General features: G+C 46.1%; 1 protein-coding gene across 2 annotated transcripts in view; it reads right to left on the reverse strand.

Annotated features, from left to right (window-relative positions):
- The window catches only part of LOC110126689 (solute carrier family 2, facilitated glucose transporter member 5), a 29,781-nt gene extending 18,450 nt beyond the window's left edge, over positions 1-11,331 (reverse strand). The window contains exons 1-3 of one of the 2 annotated variants that reach the window (XM_020876860.2): positions 11,266-11,330; positions 9,757-9,847; positions 549-647 (exon numbers count right to left, since the gene is read on the reverse strand). In XM_020876860.2, the coding sequence (XP_020732519.2) occupies positions 549-647; positions 9,757-9,789 (132 nt within the window). In that variant the 5' untranslated portion in view covers positions 9,790-9,847; positions 11,266-11,330. Of the gene's footprint in view, positions 1-548; positions 648-9,756; positions 9,848-11,265 lie in introns of both variants that reach the window. The other variant, XM_020877582.2, reaches the window with a different exon arrangement.
- Positions 11,332-19,831: the final 8,500 nt, after the last annotated feature.

Consider the following 19,831-nt stretch of genomic DNA (forward strand, 5'->3'; position numbering starts at 1 on the left):
ACTGGGCATGTGAACATCAACATGATGAAGTGGAGGAGAGGGAGTAAGGATTAAGAGCAATTAGCAGGGGGCACCCACGAGCCGGAGGCAGAAGGTAGGGGGCTGCGAGGCCTCCAGAAGGCAAACTGCTCAGGATGTTTCTAACCCCAGAAAGGAATGACTCCAGCCTTTCAATCACAGAATCAATGTTGGATGATCCCTTCCCCATCCAGACCCTGCTATGGATTACCTGTCTATAGAAGATCAGAGCCCTCTCAAACCTTCCCCTGCCCACCCCTGAGGCCAGCCCGCACTGTGTCCAGCCAGGCCTGGCTCTCCACAAGAATCTAAGGCCCGGGGACCTGGTGGAGCCCCACGGCCTTGTGCCTGCAGGTTCCTTGAGCCTGTGCTGTTGTTTCCTGGGTGTGACCCCTCCCTTCACTCGAGGCCCCACCGTGTGCCCTCAACATGTGTGCAGTCCCACCCTAGCAGCCACCCGGACACCAGCTGCTCCAAACCCACCTCCCTGTTCCCTGGGGGGCTGCGCCTTGCCCACCACAGCGACCTACCTCCGAAGGGGAGTTAATAGCAGCCACGTTGTACCCATACTGGAAGGACGACCCAAAGGCAGCTATCAGTGTCGCCAGAACAATCACGGGTGTCAGCCTCTGCGGGAGATGAGATCACAGCTTTAGGTCAGGAAGCAGCCCTGCACTTCCAGGAAACTCAGGATTTACTCAAAGTCTTGTAGAAAGATGGACGTAATGGGACCTGAAGACCCACAGTCTTTCAACCACTCCACGTCTGGAAACCTACCCACCACTCACCTGGGTGGAGCAGGTTTCCTGCTTGCGCTAACAGTAGCGCTTAGGCTTGGACAATCCTGTGTTATGGGGGGCTGTCCTATGTGCATGGTAGGGACAGCCCTCCCCCCATCTGTGACAACCTAAATGTCTCCAGACATAGCTAAATGTCCCCAGGGCAGAGGGGGATTCGCCCCTGGTTGAGAATCACTGGGTCAGAACAAAACTGAAGGGTCACCTGTTGCAATACTCCATCCAATGTCTGAGTTGCTTCTACAACATTTCTGCTGTGGAGCTGCCTTGGCCTACTGCAGCAAATGCACTCAAGCACTGCCTCCAACACATGTGTTTGTGTGTTTAGTCACTCAGTCGTGTCCAACTCTTTGCCATCCCAAGGACTGTAGCCCGTCAGGCTCCTCTGTCCATGAGATTCTCCAAGCAAGAATACTGGAAGGGGTTGCCATTTCCTCTTCTAGGAGATCTTCCTGACTCAGGAACTGAACCCACATCTCTTATGTCTCCTGCATTGGCAGGTGGTTCCTTTACCACTATGCCACCTGGGTTTCCCTGAGGGCTCAGCGAGTTAAGAATTAGCCTGCAATGCAGGAGATGCAAGAGATGTGGGTTTGATCCTTGGCTCAGGAAGATCACCTGGAGGAGGAAATGACAACCCGCTCCAGTATTCTTGTCTGAAAAATCCCAAGGACAGAGGAGCCTGGTGGGCTGTAGTTCAAAGGGTGGCCTCTGACACAAACTCCCTTAAAAATCAGAGAGAAGAACTGTGAAAATTTTTAATTATTTAGGGTCACTGATTCATTTCCTTTAACCTCTGGACTTCGCTGTAAGAAGCAGAAGGCACAGTGAAAAAAATTTAAATATAGATTTCAGGGGTCTCTTTAAACACACACACATTCCGTGATATCCCCTTTGACCCTTGGGAAACTGAACACTCATTTAAGACAATCTTTAATGGCAAGTAGGGGTTCATTAGTGAAGGAATGAAAATCGAGAGGAAGTAAAAGTGGAAGGAGGTTTGCTGTTAGAATCTATGGATCTCAGTTTGAATGTGCTCACTGCCACTTTCTGGCTTAATTTCTTTGATCTTCAGTTTCCTCATCTTTAGCATTAGGATAATGACAACCCTTGGAGTTATTACAAGGATTAATTTTATGGAAGCTGTCTAGTCCCGAAGGTGAATCCACTGACTGGGGGTGAGTCTGGGTGTGGCTCTCAGAGCCCACTGTTGATGCACTTCATCCTGTGTTCCTAGTGAGGTCCCTGGCACATGGACTCAGTACCTCCTGTGCCGAGCTGTGGTCCTCACATCTCCTTGAACAACATCCCTGCTGATCTAAGGAGGACCTCTTGAGAAAGGCAAGTAGGAGCAGGACAGGCCGAGAAACAGTGGTCACCTGGGCCTTGCCTAGTGCCCAGAAGGGGACATGTGAGCTAGTGACACCCCTCCCCAACCTCACAGAGCAACTGTAGGACCCGCAAGGGCCCCGGTTAACAGCTGAACCCTCCCTCCACCGAATGAATTAACAAACGCTTGTTCACAGGAAGTTTCTGGCGAGGATGAGAAGAGCTACCGACAGGGAGCAGTGGGCTCAGGCCCCACCACTCTCTGGGGCCAGTGGAGACAGTGGGTGATGGAAGTCGGGGAGCAGGCAGTGGGGCCCAGGAGGGAAAAAGGTTTCCAGGGCAGTTGCTGCATGGTGTTTTCTAAAGACGGGGGCACACAGGTAGGCACACCCACCACCACCTCCGAAACCCCACCCAGTAGGTAGCATAGGGCCAACTGAGCTCATCTCCCGAAGCGCTCTGGGTAATCATTCACTCATTCATTCATTCATTCATTCAACAGATTGAGCACCCACTGTGCGTCAGGCATGGTTCTGGTCCTATGTACTAGGGAGATAGTAGAGAACAAAGCAAAGATCCCTCCCCTGTAGCTGGAGAAGGGACAGGCTTCCACTCCAGTATTCTTGGGCTTCCCTGGTGGCTCAGCTGGTAAAGAATCCACCTGCAATGTGGGAGACCTGGGTTCGATCCCTGGGTTGGGAAGATCCCCTGGAGAAGGGAAGGGACACAGGCTACCCACTCTAGTATTCTGGCCTGGAGAATTCCATGGACTGTATAGTCCATGGGGTCACAAAGAGTCGGACACAACTGAGCAAATTTCACTTCACTTCATAGCTGTCCTATTGCTTGACTTGATGGAAGGTAGGAAGGAAGGAAGAAAGAAATGAAGGAAGAAAAATTGTTGATTAAAATGTTTCCTCTTCCAATTCTCTTCTCAGTAAGTGATAAACTATAAATGCACCCAGTTTCATTCATTCTGCAGGGGCAACTCCGACATTCTGCTTTGATGAGTCCTAAGATTTAAAGTCCTTAGCAAAGCTCAGCCAGGGAGTTGGGTGATGCCCTGAGCTCATACCCTAAACTGGGAGGATCTTGCCAGGCACATGACTAGACAGCTCCCTGACTGCTTTTACAGGATCCTAGCAAAACTCATCAGAAGGATCTCAGGCTGTCAATTCTCTAAGCCTGGAGCAAATGATTCAACTTACAGTCTCTGGCTTCTTCCTTGAATTCAAGCCACAGGCACATTCTACGGACCCTTGGGAAATCAGAGCTCACCCTTTGTAGAAAAAGTAAGGACATTCTGGGAAGTCCTCACTGAACTTGCCGGTCCAAATTCCTTCCTTTGGATGAAACAGAATTATTCTTAAGGCAGGAAAAGAAAAATTTAAGGTAAAAATTTCTTCGCTGCTTGGGTCACTATCTCCTCCCCTTTAGGGTGCATTGTGCATCTGTGTTACACATTAACTAGGTCCCCTTAGAAAACACAGGAATGCCTACTCCTAAATAGATAAATAAATAATAATAATTAAAAAAAAGCAACTTCCTCCTGGCCCTAGCAAGATAAAACCTCAGGAGATAATATTCCTTCTTCAATACTATAAGAGGTCACAATAACTCTCTACTTGCTGTGCTAGACTATGTAAACTATCAATATGTTACTTTAATGTATATAACCCTCTGTCTCAGAAATTACATAATTGTGCTTTGACATCTAACAGGAGGACCAGTCCCCAGAATTCTCTGAAAGGCTGTTTCCCAGGTTATAATCCTCAAGCTAGTGTGAATAAAAATTTCCATGTCTTTCTTGATTGACTGTTGATTAATTTTTCATGTACAATGCATTAAACAAATATTTATTGATAGCCAACTATGAGCCAGGTACCATCCTACAGTCTGTCGAGCAAAATGCCTACCCCCAAGAAGACTGTGGTCCAATGGGAAGACATTTTTTAAGTACTTAATAATTAAACTAGAACTGTAGCAAGTTTTATGAAGAAAATCCACTGAAATGGTTAAAAAGGGAAGTCAGGAAAGTGACTGAGAGAGGGTGGGGGCTTGGGTAGGGGAGTGACTGACGCAGGGGCAAGAGGTGCCAGCTTTGAGGATTATTTTAGGAAGCAAAATCAAAGGATTTGGTACTCTGTGAGAAAAATGAAAATCAAACCCACAATGTGATACTATTACTCACTCATTAGGATGATTAAAGCCAACAAAACAGATAATACGTGTTGATAAGGACATTGAGAACATTAGAACCCTGTCACATTGCTGGGGGAATGTAAAATGGTGCAGCCACTTTGGAAAATAGTCCAACAGTTCTTCAAAAAGTTAAATTTAGAGTAAATATCAGTTCAGTTCAGTCACTCAGTTGTGTCCGACTCTTTGCGACCCCATGAATCGCAGCACACCAGGCCTCCTTGTCCATCACCAACTCCTGAAGTTTACTCAAACTCATGTCCATCGAGTCGGTGATGCCATCCAGCCATCTCATCCTCTGTCATCCCCTTCTCCTCCTGCCCCCAATCCCTCCCAGCATCAGGGTCTTTTCCAATTAGTCAACTCTTCACATGAGGTGGCCAAAGTATTGGAGTTTCAGCTCCAGCATCAGTCCTTCCAATGAACACCCAGGACTGATCTCCCTTAGAATGGACTGGTTGGATCTCCTTGCAGTCCAAGGGACTCTCAAGAGTCTTCTCCAACACCACAGTTCAAAAGCATCAATTTTTCGGCACTCAGCTTTCTCCACAGTCCAACTGTCACATCCATACATGACCACTGGAACAACCATAGCCTTGACTAGACGGACCTTTGTTGGCAAAGTAATGTCTCTGCTTTTTAATATGCTATCTAGGTTCACTGATTTCATGGTGAAATCAGTGATTTCATGGCTGCAATCACCATCTGCAGTGATTTTGGAGCCCCCCAAAATAAAGTTTGACACTGTTTCCACTGTTTCCCCATATATTTCCCATGAAGTGATGAAGTGATGAAGTGATGGGACCAGATGCCATGATCTTAGTTTTCTGAATGTTGAGCTTTAAGCCAACTTTTTTACTCTCGTCTTTCACTTTCATCAAGCATATGACCCAGCAAATCCACTCCTCGGTTTATACCCAAGAGAATGAAAACATATAATCACACAAACTTGATCACAAATGTTCATAGCAGCATTTTTACCATACTCAAAAAGTGGAAACAACCCAAATGTTCATGAACAGATGAACTGATAAGCAAAATGTGGAAGAGTCATTCAATGAAATATTACATGGCCATGAAAAGGAATGAAGCACTGTTACTGCCTACAAAGTGAACAGGCCTTGAAAATGGGCTACGTGAAAGAAGACAGTCACGGAAGATCACCTGGTTCCATCTGTGTGAAATATCCAGAATAGACAGGTCCATGGAGACAGAGATCAATCAGTGATTGCCCAGGGTTGGGGGAGAAGAGGAGGAGATGGGAGAAACGCAGAGTCAGCCAATAGGTATGGAGTTTCTTTTAAAGGTGATGAAAATCTTGTAAAATTGATTGTGGTGGACTAGTGGTTAAGAATCTGCCTGTCAATGCAGGGGACACAGGTTCGATCCCTGGTCCAGGAAGATTTCCCATGCCTCAGGGCAACTGAACCCATGTGCCATAGCTACTAAAGCCTGCATGCCCTAGAGCTCACGCTCTGCAACAAGAAAAGCCACCTCAATGAAAAGCCCTGTGTACCACAACTAGAGTAGTTCCGGCTCACTACACCTAGAGAAAGCCTATGCACAGCAACAAAAACCCAGTGCAGCCAAAAATAAATTTAATAAAAAAATATTTAAAAATTTTAAATTGATTATGGTGATAGTTATTCAACTCTGTGAATACATATTGAATTGTATAAGTTTAAAGGGGTGAAATGGTCTGGGAGTTATATTCCCAATAAAGTTATTACACTATACAAAAGGGTGTAAGAGAAATTCAGAGTTTAAGCTTTCCTTTTTGTCTCTCTTCTCTTCTTCCTTTTTTAAATACTTGTGAGGAGGACAAAAGGAAGAATTTGGTACCGGGTTGGATTAGGGCATGAGAGAGAGAGGAAGGCACCAGACAGGATGTGCAGGTCTCCCACAAGCTTGTTAAAAATGACAAAAGGGGCTTCCTTGGTGGCTCAGAAGTAAAGAATCTGCCTGCTAGCACAGGAGACACGGGTTCGATCCTTGGTCAGGAATATCCCACATGCTACAGAGCAACAAAGCCCATGCACCCCAACGACTGAGCCTGTGCTCTAGGGCCTGGGAGCTGCAACTGCTGAGCCCACGGGCTGCAACTGCCGAAGCCCGTGAGCCCTAGAGACTGTGCTCCGCAACGAGAAGCCCCTGCAAGGAGAAGCCTGTGCATCGCAGCAAAGAGCAGCCTCACGTGCTACAACTAGAGAAAAGCTCCACACAGCAATGAAGACCCAGCCCAGCCAAAAATAAATAAAATTAATTAAAGAAAGAAAAAAAAAAGACAAGGGGCTCAGCGGCCTCGAGACATGAAACGGGGCTGTTGTCCGAGGCCAGGGGGAGCTGTGATTTGCCACTTTGGAGAAGAGCTAGGGGTCACTTCCCTCGTCCCCACAGTAAGCTGGCTTCCTGTTTTGCAAGACGGTAAGAACATTTTGAGACTCTAGTAGAACAGCCACTCTCAGGGCAAGCCATCTGACAGGGTGTGATTCCAGGTCTCTGGGAAGAAGGCCCCACCCAAACCATCTCTCTTAGGAATTTGTCTCCAATTTCTTTTCTACCATCAGGGAGACACTCTCAGCCTAAGACTTTTGCTTGTCAGGCATCTCCAGCCAAAACAAAAATATCCCGGGAAAATAAGAGTTCCTATGAATTATTAACGCAGTAGGTCACTTTATCAGACTATAATGAATCCAAAGTTTCACAAACATTCCTTGAGGTCTGAGTGCTGAGGGGAGGAGAGACAGACAAACCGCAGGTGCCCTGTCTCTGTGGGAGCTCACAGCTGCCTTTCTTGCTGCTGGCTGTGTGGCCTTGGGCCAGCTCCTAAACTTCTCTGTTCCTTCATCTGTAAAATGGGGATGATGATACTGCCTTCCTCACAGGATAGATGTGGGGAATAAATCAGTTCATACGTGTGAGACGCTCAGACCCACAGCTGACTTGCGGTACACACTATAAGTGTTACACATTACATCAGAGGTTTGCTATCAATATTAATTATTAACGATGCAGATCAGAGGGAAGTTACTTGCTCAGTGACACTCAACTAGTTGGTGGTGGCGGCATGCCACCAAAAAACTCTGCTTTCATCTTCCAAAGCATTCTGGCATTTTCTTTTTCTAATCAATTTTATTTTGTCTTTCAGCCCAAGAATCTTTTTTTTCCCCAGTGGGAAGTCTTGAGGCACACCAAATTTGTGTCTTTTCTCTTTACAGGTGAGGAACCCAAAGGCCAGTGAGGCTGCGGTCACACACACAGCCACCAGGGAGACAGAGAGCTGGGCCCTTCCCACCAGCCTGAGCAGCGCCCCCATCCCCAGACCCAGTGGTAGCCCAGACTCTATGGCCTCGCTCACCGCCCCCCCAACTTCTCCTCAGCTCCTAAGTGCCCCCCAGCTTTGCTTTGTGACTTGCAGGTTCTTTCTCACAGCCACCACCTGCGTAGTTCTGTTTTGATGTCCCCCCCAGCACGTATTTACCAAAGGACTAGGTCTGCCCTTAGGAGCCTGGAAGGGGGCAGCATGCATTCCCCCGGGTGGAGCCCTGAAGGAGGCCTCCTTCCTGGGGGGATCGCAGGAGCAGGTGACTATGATTAGCCCTTATGTTTTGTATGTAACCGTTTAATCATCTCCTTTCAAAATGCATGGTTCATTTTCAGGGAGCACCATGTGGTGAGTTTCTGCTATTTTGCAGCCGCACCTGAGGACACAGTCGGATGGCGCATTGCTCTCTGAAGAGACAGCACAGAAATGACCAGGGCTTCCCCTGATTCCTTAATCCCTAAGTTCTTGTTGCCTCACAGTCCCTTCTCCGTAAAATAGAGGAGATAACATTTGACCTAACATGGTCTTGTTACCATGAGGTCGCCAAGACAATCCCTGTGGAGTGATGCACTGATTTCTAAAGCAGGCAATCTCATGGGCAAGGGTGAGACTGGCATCTGGTGAGTAGACATCAGAGATAATGCTAAACAACCTACAACACCCAGGTCAGCCACCACCATCCCCCTCCCCAGCCCCATAGCCAAGAACCAATTGGCTCCGAATGTCAATAGCACCCTGCTCTAAAGGATGATCAAAAAATAATAATATGGGGACTTCCCCAGTGGGACAGTGGGTGGGAAACTGCCTGTCAATGCAGAGGACACGGATTCGATCCCTGGTCTGGGAAGATTCCCCCATGCCAAGGAGCAACTAAGCCTATGTGATGCAACTACTGAGCCCTCACACCACAATTCCTGAAGCCTGTGGGCCTAGAGCCTGTGCTTCACAAGAGAAGCCACCGCAAGGAGAAGACTGTGCACCGCAATGAAGAGTAGCCCCTCCTGCCTGCAACTAGAGAGGGCCTGTGTGCAGCAACGAAGACCCAGTACAGCCAAAAATAATTTAAAGAATAACATGTATGGGGCATCTACTCGGTGCCAGGTAATTTACATGCATCATCTCATTTAGTTGTTCCAGTAGCCCTCTGTGAGTGGCAAGGTTATCATTCCCATTTTATAGATAAGAAAACGGAGGCAGAGTAGTTAAATAATTGCCCAAGTTCCCACAGCTAGAACAGGTTGGAGCAGAAATGAATCCCAGGTATTTCTACCTTCCAAACCTGCTTTAATCTATTAACCCCAGAACATGTGTCCAGCCTGCCCATGGCAAGGGTCTCATATCTATGAATAAATAGTAATTTGCACAGATATGTATCTCCTCCTGTCAATGTATATATGCAGATGCTGTTGCAATGAATAAAATGCAAACTTCTTAAAAGTGTCAGTAATTTTATATGCATTTTCCTCAACCAAAAGATTATCAAAAGTACAGCAAAAGACAATCAAAAGTAACAATAGCAATTATATGGCAGCACCTGGGTAGGTCCTGATAAGTCCAGAAAAATCTTTTGTCTCTAAAAAAAGGAGCCTCATTATCTAAAAGGAAATCTAAATTATCTAAAAGGAAATCTCTGCTACCTAGAGTTACACTCAAATCCTGCAACATCCTTTCTATCTTCTTTGCATACTGGCTTAGCTAATTTACCTGCTGAAAAGGTTAATGAAAATGTCTAGAAGCCAAAATCAAATCAAATCAAAAACACCTCTCGGGGTAAGGATATTGTTGCTGACTTCAGAAGCCCTTCACCTCAAGTTCTTAAGGAAGTTGTGATAAATTAATCCTTTGAGTCCCACCAATTCAGTTTTAACTACTTTGAAAAGCTGTTCCAGGAGCATGCTTCCCAAAGAACCTCTAAACCTAAAAGTCTCTAAATCTCTCCTCTCTCTACTCCCTGTAAAGTCCAGCTGCTGGGTGAACTCTGAAGGGCAGGTCCCCCAGTGCACACGGCTTTGAAGAGCATCCCCTAGCAAGGCTGAACAGGACCTGTGATGGGACTGCTCCTCACTGCCTCCCTGACAGCACACTTACCCCTTCCCTCTTGACTGGATCCTGCGGCTCCATCTTTGCTCTGGAAGCGCAGAGTTCTGCTTGTTTCCTTTCAGCCAAAATACCAAATGCACTGGGTGGCGAAAGAAGACATTCTGGATGTACTTTGGCCGAGCCAGGTAACAGCCAATAGCATTTTTATGGGCAGTCTAAGGCAGAATAACCCTTTCGGGAACCCAGACGTTTCCCTTGTTTTCACTTCTTCTTTTGAAAGGAGCTGTCTGGGGTCTAGCTCAGCAAGTGGGCACCCCCCAGGGACTGTAGGCACCGTGCCTTCCTGATTGGGACAGTCTGCGGTATTTTCTTACTGCGAAAGTCAGACTCATGATGAGTGACCGGAAGGGTTATTTCTGTCACAAACACATGGAAAGCAACAGGTGCCACTGACCCTTCAATACGCCAGGTAGCACAGGGACAAGAGACGGGGCCATTAGTGGCTTCTCAGAAGAGGTCCCTGCCAGAAATCCTGCAGCCAAGTCTCTCCGCTGGAGACTCGGCTTTTGCCCAAATTACCATGCAACACTTTTCTCGGAAAGTTTCTTATTTTTAAGGAACTCAGAGTGGCCCAGGGATGCGATTTTCTGTGTAATCATCACTATTGCAACAGCAGTAAATATTTCAAATCCGTTTATCTGCAGGGCAGGGAAAGTGAGTCACAGTTGCTCGTCTGGGTCCTCACTCATGGCCAGGCCATTGTTGGCCCCCTGCGCTCAGCACGGGTTCAGCCGTCATGGGGGCACACCAGGTCAAGCAGCCAAAATCCAGAGCAAAGCCTCACAAGGTTTTCACCCTTACAGGGCATATTCCCTGTTTTATTTGCTGTGGCACAAACCCCACAGTTAATATAGGCACATGGCCTGGTTCACCTGCAAGTAACAGTTAACCGGGGCCCACTGTGTGTCTTGGCAACAGTGGCAAGCTGGGGAATTGTGCTCAGGTGCCTCTGTGTGGGAGGCTGCAGAAGAAGGTGACTGTGTGTGTGTATGTGGTCCCTGCTTTCCCATTAACATGTTTGTGGGGTGTACTGGGGGGCAGTGGGGAGGTGGGCAGTGACCATTTTCTCTCTCTAACCTCACTTCTTGTTTTTTCCCTTCTGGGTCACAGCCCTAATACAATGATTTCCAACTAAGATTTGGCAAGACCAGAGGTTTCCAATTATTTCAAAAGAGTTTTGAAAAATTCTCCAAAGAAAATGCACTTTAGTTGGGGGGGATGGGGAGGGGAGAGTGAAGAAGGGGACAGGTTGGGGAAAACAAAAGCAATGTCAGAAGTTCGCCATCACGGGTTTGCCAGGCCCAGAGGAAATCAAGAGAACCACTTCTCGGCCCAAAGCTTCCACTTGGCCCCCTGCGGGCCGCAGGGAGCTGAAAACTGAGAGGGGGACACAGACCTCTCTGCTTCCTGCAGCCTTGACCTCCCACCTGGAGTGGGGGTGGGGGAGGAGACAGCAGTACAGGCCCAGGATGGGGTGGGATTGGGGGGCCGTAGTACCTGCTCTGTAGGCCTCAGGCAGGCACCACCTCGGCGTTACCAACGCCTCAGCGGCGGGAGCGCGGCGCGAGCGGGGAGAACGCGCCGGGAGGCCGCAGGGGGATGCCGCGGGTATGCTGGGCGCAGAACGCGGTCCCCTCCTTACCCTTGCCCAGGGATCCCCCCACCCCTGTCTGGAACCTCTTCAGCCCAGGATCCTCGAGGGCATCTGGGGACCCCGGAGAGCTTGGAACAGAATTATCCCCACTCAGGTCATCTGTGTCCCCTGCCAGGTCCTTCCCGCCCCCCGCCCCGCCCCGGGCCCAGCAGCCTGGGATCCTCAGGACCCTTTCGGCCCGTGGGAGCACGGCGGTCCTTTGGGCGTCCACGGATAATGGGGAATCAGAACGCGGACTGGCCCCCTGGTCCGAGGCGGGGACTGTCCCTGCTGTGTGGCCTGGGCTGGCCCTCTGCTCAAGTGTCTGTGGTTTTCTGAACTTTCCAAGTTTATTTATTACCCGCGAGAGCTGAAAACGGGGACTGGGAAGAGGAGACGGAGGCGCGGGGTGGGGTGGGGGTGGGGAGTGGCTGTCGGGGAGCTGGGAGGAGGGGAGTGTCTTCTTTACATCACTGGCCCTTGCTCTCCCGCCCTGCCCTCCTCTCCCTTTGAACTGGGAAGGGAAACTACCGATTGAAATCCGATTTTGCCATGGGGTTTAAAATGACAATAATAAACAATACTGATTAACCCAAGGACATTTTGCCTAATAGCACATAGCAGACCAAGGCGCGTCCTGGGAACATGTACTAATGTTTCCAAGAAACTGACCTGTGCTTGAAACTACCTCTGATGAGAGTCAAAGAATCATTTTTAAAGCAAAAGGGAGATAACTAAAAGAACCTATTGTATAGCACAGGAAACTTGCAGCACTCTGTAATGACCTATATGGGAAAAAAATCTAAAAAAGATGGATATATGTATATGTATAAGTGATTCACTTTGCTTTTCGGAAGAAACTAAGACAATATTGTAAATCAACCACACTCCAATAAAAGTTAATTTTAAAAAATAAATAAAGTAAAAGGGAAAAGTGGCCAGACTCAGGCTCTGCCGGGACTTTCCTGATTTTCTCTTCCCCACCTTCCATACAGTTTGATTCATTACAGGGAAATTATATTAGGATTTAATCCAGAAAAGAACCCAAAACTACTTTTTGGGTTATTAAATAAATTAGTTATAAATAAATTAGTTTTGGGTCCTTTTCTCTAGATTAGGTACTCTCTAATCTCTCACAATGGAGAAAGTGTTTCCTAAGAATACTTGTTTGCCAAGAATTCTGACAAGAGAATTTGGGTCCCAGATGTCATTCCCAAATCATTATTATTAACATATATTATTATTATTAAGCATCATTATTATAAAATGTAAATATATCATGTGGCTAAGAATCTAGCAGGGAAGGCAGAATTTAGGCCGGTAAAACACTTGATGAGTTTATAACTATAAAAGAGCTCTAAACAGGGGTTGGGGAGCTGGTCAGGGAAGTCTTCCCTAAAAAAGTGAGCTTGAGCTGAAAAGGGAAAGAGAGATGAATAGAGCAGTGCTGAAAATGAAGCATCAATATTTTGGCCACCTGGTGTGAAGAGCTGACACATTGGAAAAGACCCTGATGCTGGGAAAGATTGAGGGCAGGAAAAGAAGGGGTGACAGGATGAGATGGTTGGATGGTATCACTGACTCAATGGACGTGAGTTTGAGCAGTCTCTGGGAAATAATGGAGGACAGGAAAGCCTGGTGTGCTGCAGTCCACGAGGTCGCAAAGAGTCGGACACAACTTAGTGGCTGAACAACAGCAAAGCAAAGGGGGATGAGATGGGGATGGGGTGATGGAGAGATCCTTCCAGATAAGTAACAGTACATGCCAAGGCCCTGTGGCAGAAGAGAAATTGCAAGGTCAGTATAACTGAAGAGCACCAGACAGGAAGAGTGAATGAAGAAAGAGGCTGGGGAAGTGGGTAGGGCCAGACTTATAGCCCGGGTGAGAGAGCTTGATTTTTGTTCTAGGAGAAGAGAAAAGACATTAGAGGATGGAGGGTGATCAGAGCTGTATTTTTATTTATTTTAATTTTTTTATTTTTTTTTTGTTTGGAGCTGTATTTTTAAAAGTTCACTGTGGAAAAAAAAAAAAAAAGTTCACTGTGGCCGCCTAGAGGAGAAGTGATGTGGAGACAAGAGACAAGTGGATTTGGGGAAGAGAAGAGAAATTCATTCTTTGTTGTTGAACAGGCAAAAGATGGGCTTCCCAGGTGGCACCAGTGATAAAGAATCCACCTGCCAATGCAGGAGACACAAGAGACTCAGTTTCAATCCCTGGGTCAGGAAGATCCCCTGGAGGAGGAAATGGCAAGCCACTTTGGTATTCTTGCCTGGAGAATTCCATGGACAGAGAAGTCTGGCAGGCTACAGTCCACAGGTCTGCAAAGAGTCAGACATGACTGAAGTGACTGAGCACAGACATAGGCCAAGATGTCAGTTGCTTGAGCTGTATGGTGGCAGAGATTAGAGAAATACATGCATTTGAGAGATATTTAGGATGGAAATTGACAAAACTTGATGATTGACACCAAGGGGAATTAAGAGGATTTTTGTATTACTGTTGTAATACAAACAAAAAATAAAAATGGTCTTTCTGAAAATGAAGCTTTTCAAAAATTGAAAAGAAAAAGTTTATATGGGAAAATGTAACCAAGATGTGAGATGTTGAACAAGCATCACGCAGCAGGTTGGCAAATCACTGGGCTGTTCTTGAAACTGAACAGGACCCTGTGCAGCTCTTGGGCACAAAAGCTTTTCTATGTATCCCATTTCTTGTTTGTAGGGAACAGACTCCAACCTCCATGACTTTCCCTGAGTCAAGGGTAGAATTGAACTGTTGCTAATGGGGGGTGGGGGGGTGGGGAAGGGAGGGAAAGTGGAGATAGCCAACAAATAACAATGCAGCCTTGGGGTAGGGTCCTGGTTCTGCCTCAAGGGATACACATAATAACATCTTTAAACTCTTTGTAGAACCAGAACTCCACAACAAATGGAAGATGTCAGCATTCTTCATTCCAGAAAAGCTCTCCAGATTAAAGGAAACACAGAAACCCATCAGATTACCAGAGACTAGTTTAAAGGAGTTTAGGCACACACCCTAATCTTATCAGCAATCCCCTCCTTGTACTATTGCTGTAAAACTCATTATCCAGTGCTCCTGGGTTGGGACACCGTTTGTGAAGGGCATGCTCCTCTCTGTCCCTCTTTGCCTGGCAAAGCAATAAAGCTGTTGTTTTCTACTTCACTCAAAACTCTTGTCTCTGATATTCAGTACTAGTGCAGAGGCCGAGTTATAGGCATCATTCTGAAATCAGACAATGATACCAGGGCTTCAGATCAGTGCTGATGTCATCTCTACTAGGAATGTTCTGGAGTGTTCAAAGTTTTGTTGTGGGCCTTTATTGCAGAGACTGCTATAGGTTCCCTAGTGAAAAGTGAACACTCATTCGTGTCTGACTCTTTGCGAGCTATGGACTGTAGCCTGCCAGGCCCCTCTGTCCATGGGATTCTTCAGGCAAGAATATTTGAGTGAGTTGCAACACCTTCCTCCAAGGGATCTTCCCAATCCAGAAATCGAGCCCGTGTCTCTTAGGTTTCCTGCATTGGCAAGTGGGTTCTTTACCACTAGTGCCGCCTGGGAAGCCTATATATATGTGTGTGTATGTGTCAGTCACTCAGTCATGACTGACTCTGCAACCCTATGGACTGTAGCACACCAGGCTCCTCTGTCCCAAGTGATTCTCCAGGCAAGAATACTGTAGTGGGTTGCCACATATATATGTATAAGCCTATATATATATATATATACCTGTGTGTGTATATATATATGCCTATGTATACATATATATATAAGCCTGTGTATATATATGTGTGTGTGTGTGTGTGTATAAAATGGGTTTTTGCTCTCAAGATGGCAAAGTAGAAGGACATGTGCTCATCTTCTCCTGTGAGAACTCTAAAATTACAACTTGCTACTGAACAGTCATCAACAGGAGAATGCTGGATCCCACCAAAAAAACATACCCCATGTCCAAGGGCAAAGGAGAAGCCCCAGCAAGACAATAGGAGGGGTGAAACCACATTTAGAATCAAACCCCATACCATGCCCCCCCCGCAAGACATTCAGAAAGTGAAAGTTGCTCAGTGTCCGACTCTTTGTGACCCCATGGTCTATATGGTCCATGGAATTCTCCAGGCCAGAATACTGGAGTGGGTAGCCTTTTCCTTCTCCAGGGGATCTTCCCAACTCTGGGATCGAACCCAGGTCTCCCACATTGCAGACAGATTCATTACCAGCTGAGCCACAAGGGAAGCCGAAGAATACTGGAGTGGGTAGCCTATCCCTTCTCCAGTGGATCTTCCCGACCCAGGAATTGAAATGATGACTCCTGCATTGCAGGCAGATTTTTACCAACTGAGCTATGAGGGAAGCTCAGATGCGAGGAGGGCTCAAACAAAACCTGGTGCGTACCAGGACTGAGACCCCACTGAGACTGAGCCAGACCTGCCTTTGAGTGTCTCCTGTGGAGGTATGGGTCAGCAGTGGCCTGCCGCAGGGGCAGGGGCCCTGGGTGCAGCAGACCTCGGTGTGGCATAAGCCCTCTTGGAGGAGGTCACCATTAACCCCACCACAGAGCCACTGAGCAGACAAACTTACACAGGACTGGGGAAACAGACTCTTGTGTCTCGTGCGCACCAGGACCCAGGAGAAAGAAGCAGTGACCCCACAAGAGACTGACCCAGACTTGCCTGTGAGTGTCCAGGAGTCTTCGACGAAGCCATGGGTGAGTGGTGGCCTGCTGCAGGGTCAGAGCCCTGAGTGTGGCAGTGTGTGCATGGGACCTTTTGAAGGAGGTCACCCTTATCTTCATCACCTCCACAATAGTTTGGTCTCAGGTTAAACAACAGGGAGGGAACACAGCCCCACCCACCAACAGAAAGTCGAATTAAAGTTTTACTGAGCACAGCCCCGCCCATCAGAACAAGACCCAGTTTCCCCCACAGTCAAGTCTCTCCTATCAGGAAGCTCCCATAAGCCTCTTATCCTTATCTGTCAGAGGGCAGAGAGAATGTAAACCACAATAACAGAAAACTAATCAAACTGATCACAGGGACCATAGCCTTGTCTAACTCATTGAAACTATGAGCCATGCCTTGTAGGCCCACCCAAGACTGATGGGGTCATGGTGGAGACAAAACTGACAAAACTTGTCCACTGGAGAAGGGAATGGCAAACCACTTCAGTATTCTTGCCTTGAGAACCGCATGAACAGTATGAAAAGGCAAAAGATATGCACTGAAAGATGAACTCCCCAGGTCAGTAGGTGCCCAATGTGTTACTGGAGAAGAGTGGAGAAATAACTCCAGAAAGAATGAAGACACGGAGCCAAAGCAAAAACAATGCCCAGTTGTGGATGTGACTGGTGATGGAAGTAAAGTCCTGGAATGTTATGTTCATGAATCAAGGCAAATTGGAAGTGGTCAAACAGGAGATGGCAAGAGTGAACATCGACATTTTAGGAATCAGTGAACTAAAATGGACTGGAAAGGGCAAATTTGATTCAGATGACCATTATATCTGAATTACAATTATTCATTATATATGAATATACTGTGGGCAAGAATCCCTTAGAAGAAATAGAGTAGCCCTCATAGTCAACAAAACAGTCTGAAGTGCAGTACTTGGGTGCAATCTCAAAAACAACAGAATGATCTCTGTTTTGTCCAAGGCAAACCATTCAATATCACAGTAATCTAAGTCTATGCCCCAACTAGTAATGCTGAAGAAGCTGAAGTTGAACAGTTCTATGCAAACCTACAAGACCTTCTAGAACTAACACCCAACAAGATGTCCTTTTCATTATAAGGGGACTGGAATGCAAAAGTAGGAAGTCAAGAGACACCTGGAGTAACAAGCAAGTTTGGCCTTGGAGTACAAAATGAAGCAGGGCAAAGGCTAACAGAGTTTTGCAAAGAGAACGCATTGGTCATACCAAACATTCTCTTCCAACAACACAAGAGACTAATCTACACATGGACATCACCAGTTGGTCAATACTGAAATCAGATTGAATATATTCTTTGCAGCTGAAGATGGAGAAGCTCTATACAGTCAGCAAAAATAAGACTGGGAGCTGACTGTGGCTCAGATCATGAACCCCTTATTGCAAAATTCAGACTTAAATCAAAGAAACTAGGGGAAACTACTAGACCATTCAGGTATGACCTAAAACAAATCCCTCATGATTATACAGTGGAAGTGACAATATATTCAAAGGATTAGATCTGATAGAGTGCCTGAAGAACTATGGACAGAAGTTTGTGACATTGTATAGGAGGCAGTGATCAAGACCATCCCCAACAAAAAGAAATGCAAAAAGGCAAAATGGTTGTCTGTGGAGGCCTTACAAATAGTTGAGAAACAAGAGAAGCTAAAGACAAAGGAGAAAAGGAGATATACCCATTTGAATGCAGAGTTCCAAAGAATAGCAAGGAGAGATAAGAGCCTTCCTCAGTGATCAATGCAAAGGAATAGAGGAAAACAATAGAATGGGAAAGACTAGAGATCTCTTCAAGAAAATTAGAGATACAAAGGGAACATTTCATGCAAAGATGGACACAATAAAAGACAGAAATGGTATGGACCTAACAGAAGCAGAAGATATTAAGAAGAGGTGGCAAGAATACACAGAAGAACTATAGAAAAAAATATCTTCATGACCAGATAACCACAATGGTGTGATCACTGACCTAGAGCCAGACATTCTGAAGTCAAGTGGGCCTTAGGAAGCATCACTACGTACAAAGCTAGTAGAGGTGATAGAATTCCAGTTGAGCTATTTCAAATCCTAAAAGATGATGCTGTTAAAGTGTTGCAGTCAATATGCCAGCAAATTTGAAAATTCAGCAGTGGCAACAGGACTGGAAAAGGTCAGTTTTCATTCCAACCCTAAAGAAAGGCAATGCCAAAGAATGTTCAAACTACTGCACAATTGCACTCATCTCACACACTAGCAAAGTAATGCTCAAAATTCTCCAAGCCAGGCTTCAACAGTACATGAACTGTGAACTTCCAGATGTTCATGCTGGATTTAGAAAAGGCAGAGGAACCAGAGACCAAATTGCCAACATCTGTTGGATCATAGAAAAAGAAAACATAAGAGATTTCCAGGAAAACATCTACTTCTTCAGTGACTATGCCAAAGCCTTTGACTGTGTGGATCACAACAAACTGGAAAATTCTTCAAGAGACGGGAATACCAGACTGCCTGACTTGCCTTCTGAGAAATCTGTATGCAGGTCAAGAAGCAACAGTTAGAATTGGACATGGTTCCAAACATGGTTCCAAACAACAGACCGGTTCCAAACTGGGAAAGAAGTACATCAAGGCTGTATATTGTCACCCTGCTTATTTAACTTATATGCAGAGTACATCATGCAAATGGATGTACCAGCTGGATGAAGCACAGACTGGAATCAATATTGCTGGGAGAATTATCAATAACCTCAGATATGCAGATGACACCACCCTTATGGAAGAAAGTGAAGAGGAACTAAAAAGACTCTTGATGAAAGTGAAAGAGGAGAGTGAAAAAGCTGGCTTAAAACTCAACATTCAAAAAACGAAAATCATGGCATCCAGTCCCACCACTTCATGGCAAATAGATTGGAAACAATGGAAACAGTGAGAGATTTTATTTTTGGGGGCTCCAAAATCCCTGTAGATGGTGACTGCAGCCATGAAACTTAAAGACGCTTACTCCTTGGAAGAAAAGCTATGACCAACCTAGACAGCATATTAAAAAGCAGAGACATTACTTTGCCTACAAAGGTTCATACAGTCAAAGGTATGATTTTTCCAGTAGTCATGTATGGATGTGAGCTGGACTATAAAGAAAGCTGTGCGCCAAAGAATTGATGCTTTTGAACTGTGGTGTTGGAGAAGACTCTTGAGAGTCCCTGGGACTGCAAGGATATCAAACCAGTCAATCCTAGAGGAAATCAGCCCTAAACTTTCATTGGAAGAACTGATGCTGAAGCTGAAACTCCAATACTTTGGCCACCTGATATGAAGAACTGACTCACTGGAAAAGATCCTAATGATGGGAAAGATAGAAGGCAGGAGGAGAAGGGGATGACAGAGGATGAGATGGTTGAATGGCATCACAGATTTGATGGACATGAGTTCGAGCAAGCTCCAGTAGTTGGTGATGGACAGGGAAGCCTGGCATGCTGGAGTCCATGGGCTTGCAAAGAGCTGGACATGACTGAGCGGCTGAACTGAACAGATATATTTGTTTGTTTGCATTAATTGATTACCGTCACAATCAGGTTTGTTTGACTTTTTGACTGAGCTGTGCAGCTTGTGGGATTTTAGTTCTCCAACTAGGGGGTTGAACCCAGGCCCCAGGTAGTGAAAGCATCGAGTCCTAACCACTGGACCACCAGGGATTCTCAATCAGATTTTAAATTATGATGAAACAGCTCTCT

The sequence above is a fragment of the Odocoileus virginianus genome, chromosome 11 (genome assembly GCF_023699985.2).
Source record: "Odocoileus virginianus isolate 20LAN1187 ecotype Illinois chromosome 11, Ovbor_1.2, whole genome shotgun sequence".
NCBI lineage: Eukaryota > Metazoa > Chordata > Mammalia > Artiodactyla > Cervidae > Odocoileus > Odocoileus virginianus.